Genomic DNA, 8,580 nt, shown 5'->3' with positions numbered 1-8,580 from the left:
TGCCTCTGGGATGAGCACTGTCAGGTGACTAGGATCTCTAAGAGCTCTTTAGGGAGGTGCCACACAATGTTTGTAACTTTTTTAAGTTTATTTTTATTTTTGACAGTATTACAGATGTCCCTTATTCCCCTCGCCTCCCTTCCGGGAACTTCCCTCCCTCCACCAGCCCTGCTCAACCCCAGACCTTCCCCACACTATCATCTGCATCCCTGGGCTATGCATACAAATTCTTTGGTTAATCTCTTCCTGCCTCCCACACCCCTCCCCTCTGAGATCTGTCCCTGGGTTCTAGGCATCCATGCCTCTGGACCTATTTTGTTCCTGTTTGTACCTTTTTAATCTATATGGTACTTTGAGCTCACCCAGAAAAGGCCTTCTGAAAATAAAGTCCCTTATCACTTTACCTCCCTCAGATATCAAGCAAAATTTTAAATTGCCTGAAAAGTTCTAACTGGTGAGTCTGTTGGGGAATTTCCAGTTTTATTTCACTATCAGTAGAATAGCTTATTGGGCCTGGAAAACCTCATTGGTTCATTAAAAAAAAAAAAATCCTTTTCAACAGTGATCATCATTACTTCTAGGTTAGAATAAAATATATTTAAAAATATTCTTACATAGTGTGACATTTTCAGAAATAAAGTTAACATGGATAACTTTTTACTTGTAGTTTATGTTTGCTATCAACATGTACTTTACTGTATTCTACATACCACAGGAATATTCTGAAAACAGCTTGCAGTTAGCATCTCATAAAATTCTTCTAATTGCTTAAACTTTGACTTTTTGTTTTAATTCAGGCTCTTCTTTTAGACTTTGAGAAAATAAATAGTTTACCTGTTGTTTTATGTCTGTAATTGAAATGTTAGTTTTCCCTAAAATGGACATTTTGTATATCCCTGGAGAAGTCAAGGGGGTCAACAAAGACATGAGCCAACATTAAGACAGGAAGAAAGAAACATGTAAAATCCTTGAGTAGTTCTCAAAGAAACTTTGAGCTCTATAAATCTTTGACAGACTATATATCATCTCATTTAATTCTCACTGTAATTCCATGAAGTAAGCATTATAATTATTGTTATACCTAATTTCAAATGCAGCAACAAGCTTGGATGCTAAAATACTTGTAATTATGAAGTAGGAACAAGAGGATCTGAGCATACACTTTCAGGTTTCAAAGTCTCCGTGTTCCTTTCTTGGTGGCTTCTGTAATTTCTTTTCTTTGTATTTTTTTTTGGGGGGGGGGGCTTGCACTTTGATGTTTATAGGAATACAAAGCAATAAGCTCTATATCTTACTTTTTGTGCTGCTCAGCTTATCTTTATATTTAACAATTGACTTTCTCTGACATCAGCAAGCACCTTGTCTCAACACTTTCCCATTTTGTCACTGCTGCTAAAAGTTGGTAATACACTTGAATTGTCCATACCAGACAGACATTTGCTTTAAAAAACTGCAACAGTTATATGTATATTAAATTCAAGGTCTATAAGCTTAGAGAGGTCTCATGACTGCTAGTTTAGAAACTGAAGTTGATGTAACACATATTCCCCACGTATTCCCCATAATGAAATAAAAAGAAAACACAGAGCAATGGATTTCACCCATCCCACCATCCTGGGAAAGCATCAGAATGGCATCTAAGTTTTCCCTTCCCAAGAGTCCTACTGCAGCCTTGACCACATCAGCTATCCACAATTGCATAGTGTCCACTGAAAAACTGGAAGCATTGCGGACACTGCCTGACAAACTGTAGCAATTCACTGGGAACTGCTGAGAGACCAGAGCACGTGTTATCACACATTTAAGAAACTCTTAAGACCAACATAAGACATTCGTAAATAAAGACTTGCAAGGTGTATGCACTAATTTACCTTGTATTTCTTTTCTAATTCTTCACTACTTAGTAGTCAAGAGAGATTTGCACCTTAAGGTAAGTTTTTATGCCTCAAAACTTGTTTGTGGTTAAGGTTCTTAAAAAACATCAAAATGTTAATTAAACATTCCAATAAACTGGTCAACTTTGTTCAGAAGTACTATATTTGTACCTTTCTAAATACTTTGAATACTTATGAACTTTTTGTTGAGGTTTATGGGCCTATCTTGGTACTGAATTAGAAATAAAAAGTTTGGAAGTAAATTTTGTCCAGAGCTGCTTCGCAAATAAAACTGAATACTTACAGAGATGATTATCCACTATCTTAAAATATCAGAAGGAAAATAAAATTTGCTAAAAATAATTTATTTTCATTTAACTACTAAGTCATTCATTGATGGATTAAAGAGCAACAAACTTTTGTGGAGTTTTATTAACACATTTGGCTTTTTTATTTTTAGAATATAGTCTACATCTGGATTAAAAAAGTTTTAAATAAATTTAAGACATATAACAACAGTGGAACTCTTCATCATTCTATGTACAACACTGATAGAACATCAGTTGGTTCCATTTCAGACAAGTCCACTTTCTCATAATAATATTATTTCCACTGGCTGAATGGCAAGCTTCATACAAACTGGCACAGTGCCAACTTAAACTCACTAGGATGGGGACAGGGGTGGCCAGAAAGGCACGGGTAGAGTGCCACAGGACGACTATAGTGTGGAAAAGAAAATAATTAAAACAAAGTAGTACCAATATTACCCACAGACAGTGCTGTTTGTGCGCTTATCACAATGGAATCACCGAAGTTTCAGAGCAAGGAGGAGGTTTGAAATACTTAAGAAAGGGCCAAGGTTACAAAAAGAAATAGTGCAAACAGGAAGACTGATGCAATCCTAGCAACTGCTGCAGCCTCCAACAGCCCAAGCGCCCAAGCGCCCAAGCGCGGGGGAGGAGGGAAGCTGCTGCGTGCCCCGCCTTCCCCAGCGCCCAGCTCTTCTGGGCGGCGCTCCCAAGTGTGGCAACCCAGAGCCGCGCCCTGGCTTGGCCCCTTCTCGGCCCTCTTCCACCGGAAAGAACAGTAAAGAAATTCCAGGAAAGGCACAGGCTGAATGCAGGGCGTCAGCCCAGTTGCATTCCCACCAAGGTAGAACAGACTTCTCCTCCCCTCACAGTCCCACAGGAGGCAATGAGGTCCTTGAGCAACCGCCCTCTCAGTCACCACTCCTCTCCTTCTCCTCTTCTCCCCTCCTCTCCCCTCCTCTCTCCTCCCCTCCCTTCTCCTCCCCTCCCCTCCCTTCTCCTCCCCTCCCCTCCCCTCCTCTCCCCTCCCCTCCCCTCCTCTCCCCTCCTCTCCTCTCCTCTCCTCTCCTCTCCCCTCCTCCTCTCCCCTCCTCTCCTCTCTTCTCCTCTCCTCTCCCCTCGACTCCCCTCCTCTCCTCTCCTCTCTTCTCTTTTACCTTCTTTCTCTTCTGGTCTCTTCTCCCAAAAGAGGCCCCCTCCTCCTTGCAGCCCTGCTGCACACCTTTCACATACTCAGCCCCCCAAATTTGCCTTAGGCCCATCACGCCCTACAGCCAAAAAGAAAACAGCTTTGAGAAAAGAGAGGGTAAGAGATGGGGCAGGGAAGGGTGCTGGTCAGCGGTGGGCGAACCTCCTCAGTGGCCCCAATTGCTGAAGCCAATCTCCTGCTTGTATCTGTTGGTGAGGATGTTGGCTTTGCGCGTGAGTTTGGAGAGCACAGTGTGCAGCCCGCGCAGGTGGTAATGAAACTGCTGTTCCAGGTCCTCCTCGGAGGTGTCCGCGCCCTCCAAGTGGCTCAAGTCCACCAGGATGTCCTTGGGCTTCCAGGTGCCGCCCTCCTCGCTCCCCGCAGGCTGTGGCGGCTGGTGCAGGACCCCCCACTCGATGTCGTTGCGGATGGACTTGAGCAGCATGTAGTGGCTGTACATGTCCCGGGAGGGCGCGAAGAAGCTGCCATTGGCGCTGCCCTCGCCAGCGGCCGGAGACGTGCGCCCCTCCAGACAGCTGCCACCGCCGCCTACCTCCACGCCGACGTCGTTATCCAGCCCGGGCTCGGCCAGGGGCACGTCGCGCAGCAGGCTGGGCACCATCACCGTCTGGTCCATGTTGTTTACGGCGCCGATGAAGCGGTTCATGGCGTTAAAGAGCGAGTGCTTCTGGTTGTAGGTGTCGCAGATTTGCATCATGGTGACCTCGCTGATGCTGAAGCCCAGGAGCGCGGGACGGCCGGCTGAGGCGAGGGGGTGCCCGCCTTCGGGGGCTCTGGGACAGCCTCGCCGGGGTCCGGGCGGGACTCCGGCTCCTCCTCCGCCCTCTCCCAGACCCGCCCTGCGGGATGTGCGGCTGCGGCGTCCAGTAGCTAGCGATGGCGGCGCGTGGTCTGTGGGTCGAGCCCTGACCTGGCTGGGAGAGGGGGGCGAAGAGAAGATTATTCACTCTACCAGGGAACCCGGCGTCCCCGCCCGCACACTCCCCCCTCCGCGATCACTGCTCCCCTGGGACTTCGCCCAGGTGTAGCCGGGCTATCCCGCCCCTCACCAGCCCAGGGCCCCGGAAAGGAGGAAGGGTCGCTCCCCACCCCGGTAAAGCGGAGTCCAAGTACACACGTGGACTGGAGCAGAGATGGGGCCGGGGCACCCACCTCGTCCTGGCCTGGAGGATCCCTGTCGCTGAGTAGCTCAGCCTCTCGCAGCTGATGGCCGCTGCCTGTGGGCACTGCTGTGGTCAGTGACCGGACTGTGACTGGATTGGTGGTGGTGGCGTCGGCCCCCTACCCATCCCAGGTGCTCAATTTATAGAGCCCCAGAAAGGTGTCGCCAGCGATCAGGGCCACCCCCGGTGTCTCCTCCTCCCGCCTCCCAACTGCGCCGAGATAAAAGTCCCGAGTCAGGATGACCGGGAGTAACACTCCCTGGCCCTTTCTACAGCGAGGGCGGGGCCGGCCAGGCCAGCTCCGCCTCTCGCCTGATGCCGGGGTGGAGGGAGGGCGCAGCTCCCGGGTTGGGCTGGAACAACCGCACCCCACCAGCGCGAGAGCTAAGCAGTCCAGTTGAGGGAGGGCGAGGAACTGCGCGGGTAAAGAAAATGCCAGCATCCTGGCTGGCAAGAGGGCGGGCTGCAGTGCCAGGGTTGGGTGGGCCTTGCCGGTGCTCCTGGAATAGGATGACCGAAATGCACGCGCTCTGGTTGCAAAATGAGCCTCTAAACCACTCACCAATAGTGGCTTCAACCGGGAAACTACTGTCCTGGTTTATTATTAGCTGTTGGGAAATAGCGACCCGCAACTCTATCCCGGGACTCTTACATAAGAAGGGTGGCTGGGCACGGTCGGGGTGCACGTGGACTCTTAGTGCTTCCACTGTGGCCCTGTCCTTGGCCAGTTGCTGGGGACTCTCAGTCTTTCTTGTAATAGTTGCTGCCAGGGATAGAGTGACCCACCATCAAATCTGCTCATTTTTTCCCAAAAGATCAAACATGGAAATTAGAAGAAGTAACTAAATTTCTGGCTATTGTCCAAATCCCCCTACTCAGTGATGCTGGACAGCCCCAATGCAGAGAGCCAGGAGAGGGTGACAGTAGTTAGGCCTGGTGTTGCATCTTTCAACATTTAACAGAAAAGTAGGAAGATTTCCAATAATGTGTTAATGGGGGTGGTGGTGGTGTTTGAAGTATTTCTTTCCAAAGATACCTCTTAAAATGCAAAGCCATTTAATAGGGCCTTAATAAGCTATGCACCATATCACTGGATTAACTTTTAAGGGCCTCAAACCTTAATTTTTCACTTTGATATTCCAAACCACAGCCCGTTTTCATTTTTGTTTTTTTATAATCTCACTTCCCTTGTCACATCCTTCATCTACCAGTCTTCTCCTACAGTCCTACAAATAATTCAACAAGACTCGTTTCTAACTTTAAATCATTTTTCTCTAAAACCTTCCAAGAGTAGTTTTAGTACAGTATTTCCTTGCAGGACAAAAAGTGCCAAAAGCAAAGAGCATATAAAGAGGTTTATTTATTTCACTTTACAATCTATATTTGTTTTTTTTTCCATGGCAAATAATCTTCCTAATTGTCTTTTGAATGACAATCTGATTTGATGCAGCAAAGACTCAATGAGACACAAGTCAGTGATCCCTGGACACCAAGCCCAGTCTGGGGATGGTCCCCTCCCAGTGCCTATGGGCACCAGATTACAGCCCATGTTTTCTTACCTATAAAATTGGGATAATATTACCTGCTCAACCTACCTATCAGGATCTTTGGATCAATGAAAAGAAAAATATAGAGCAAAAAGCACTACATAAACTTGAAGCATTAAAATAATCTCACCCTTCCTCTTTGCACACATGGAGACTTAGAAACTTGTTCAGCCTTAGGTAGCTTCTCCCATGAGCCACGTCAAATTTTGGTTGAAGATAATGGATTTAAAAATATGTAAATTGCAATGCACTTTACAACGATTATTTGTACTTGCTCATATAGGACCTCATCATAGACACCAGGTGTTTGTGGGCAGAATCAGAAACCCTCAAAATGTAGGACAATTCTATGATGAGTGTGAGCCACAGACGCCCTCCACCTCCACCCCCCCTCCCCAGTGCTTAGGCAGCAAGAGAGTACAAAGTAGTCCAGGTTGACTTTAAATCCTGTCCAATGAGACATACAGCATTGCAAGAGAAAAACACATATCCAGTTTCCACTAGCTGAGCCTCTCATTAATTAAAACATATTCTGTCCCCAATGGCAAACCCTGTTGGTATTTTAAGTACCTATGCCTCTGGATGAAAACTTGGTATTCAGATTTGAGTAATGAAATGCCAGAATCCTGCCCTTTTTCTTCTCAGTCACAGCAAAGTGTGACAATAACTCACAGAAAATGGAAATTAAAGTGATCTAGAAAAGGGGTTCAGGGGTGGGGGGAGCCCAGCTGGGGAGAAAGCCCCCATTGCCTTCTTTTTGGCCTCCTCCTCTTTCCTGGTCTGTTTTTCTTTCTCTGGTTTCCAGGACACTCTCCACCCCCCAGTTTCTTGACTCTTACCCTTGTTCTTTCACATTTCTTAAGGAAAAGATGGCTCATGCACCTGCCTACAGAACTTCCCAAAGGCGGTGTCCTCAGCTCCCCCGGAGCTGCACAACAACTTAAGGCCACAGGGGTAACTCCGGAATGGAAAGGTTCTGGACCAGAACTGCGGGCCTTTGGAATCACCCCACCACCGCCCCTCTGGCTTTAGCCAATCAAATGCTGTCTTACAGCGTTATGCAAATAAGCCTTCGTTCCCAACCAGTCAGGAGTCAGGTCTCCCTCCCCCAAGCGTCCTCTTTCACCTTAGCCACGCCAGACTCACTGCCGCGTCACTGACAACCGGCGCTCAGCCAATTTTCCCCTACCAGTGGCTTAAAAAAAAAAAGAAAGAAAGAAAGAAAGAAAGAAAGAAAGAAAGAAAGAAAGAAAGAAAGAAAGAAAGAAAGAAAGAAAAAGAAAAGAACGAAAGAAAAAAGGGGGGAAAAGATAAAGAAAAAGAAAAAGAAATGGTTCTCTGGAGTCACTAGTGGGAAGCAAGCGGGTGTGCCCTGGACAAGTCAGAGGTGGGCAGCAGCCTATCTGGTTGCACTAGGCACTTTCACAATTACCGTAAGGAACGGGCTGGAGGTGCTGAGCAACCTGGTTTTCTAGCCTTCCTTGGCCTTGGAATAACAAAGGAAGTAATGCGTTGAGCAAACAACTTTTGAGTACTTGAAGCCAAAGCACTCAAGATTGTGTCTCCACTTCCTTTTCAGAAAAAGATTTGTCAGGTTGGCGCCCTCCCTACTCATTGGTCCATAGCTCCAACTCTGAAGCTCTTAAATTCCGGTTCTTAATTCTCCTTTTACCTTCTTACTTCAGCAACCAGGAAATCATGCTTTGCTAGCCCATCTTCTAAAAAGTATCCAGAAATTATCTGTTATACTGTATCCTTTGGATAGTTCAGTTCTGGGAAAGGTGGCATTTTAAACGTCCAAAAATTAATACAATAGAGAGCAAGAGTAAAGTGGTCAAAGAAGGCGGATTGAAGAAATAAGAAGTTTATACTAGAGCTGGAGGAAGGGTAATATAATTGCAAGACTAGAAACCAGCCCAACCCAAGATAGTGGAGCTTCTGGTTTATTTTGACTTTAGGCAGGAACCACTTCATGTAAAGTGACCTAGAAATATGACATTACACAGTCATGTTGAAGGTCTGTAGTCTAACCACTTAGTTGTGCTGAAATCGCACACAACATCCCCAAGTGCTCACCCTGGCCCACATTCTTGTCTTTTCCTTTCTCCGTTTTTAGTTCTCCCTCCTGAAGCCCTCCAGGAGGGCACCAGTTCACCATCAGATATTTGAATGTAGATACCATGTCCTTTAAATCCACTATTCTTCAAGGCAGTTATCTCCAGTTCCTGCAACAGTCCTTCCTGTCCTCCTTGGAGGTCCTCATCCATCCTAGTCACTGTCTTTGGAAGTAGCTCCAGTTCCTTGCAATTCATTCCCAAACACAAAATGGAGTGGCACAGCCACCAATTTTATTGGAAATTGTAACTTTTCTAGGTCATATTTGTTGCAAACAAGTGCTTGGAACTTAGACATATTAACACATTTTAAGTTCACAACAAAATTAAGGCTTAGAGAGTTTAAGAGACCAAAGTAGCAGAA

The 8,580-nt window shown here is 46.4% G+C and overlaps 1 protein-coding gene across 1 annotated transcript; it reads right to left on the bottom strand.

Annotated features, from left to right (window-relative positions):
- Positions 1-2,295: 2,295 nt before the first annotated feature.
- On the bottom strand, positions 2,296-4,796 carry MID1IP1 (MID1 interacting protein 1). The gene is made up of 2 exons (XM_084870040.1): positions 4,545-4,796; positions 2,296-4,306 (listed from the first exon to the last, which is right to left on the bottom strand). Exon 2 carries the CDS (start codon positions 4,087-4,089, stop codon positions 3,538-3,540), a length of 552 nt encoding a protein of 183 aa, XP_084726166.1. The 5' UTR covers positions 4,090-4,306; positions 4,545-4,796; the 3' UTR covers positions 2,296-3,537.
- Positions 4,797-8,580: the final 3,784 nt, after the last annotated feature.

The sequence above is a fragment of the Pipistrellus hanaki genome (genome assembly GCF_964339955.1).
Source record: "Pipistrellus hanaki genome assembly, chromosome: X".
Classification (NCBI taxonomy): Eukaryota; Metazoa; Chordata; class Mammalia; order Chiroptera; family Vespertilionidae; genus Pipistrellus; species Pipistrellus hanaki.
The sequence above is the reverse complement of the archived record's forward strand: the minus strand, read 5'-3'. Positions and strand labels throughout refer to the sequence as shown.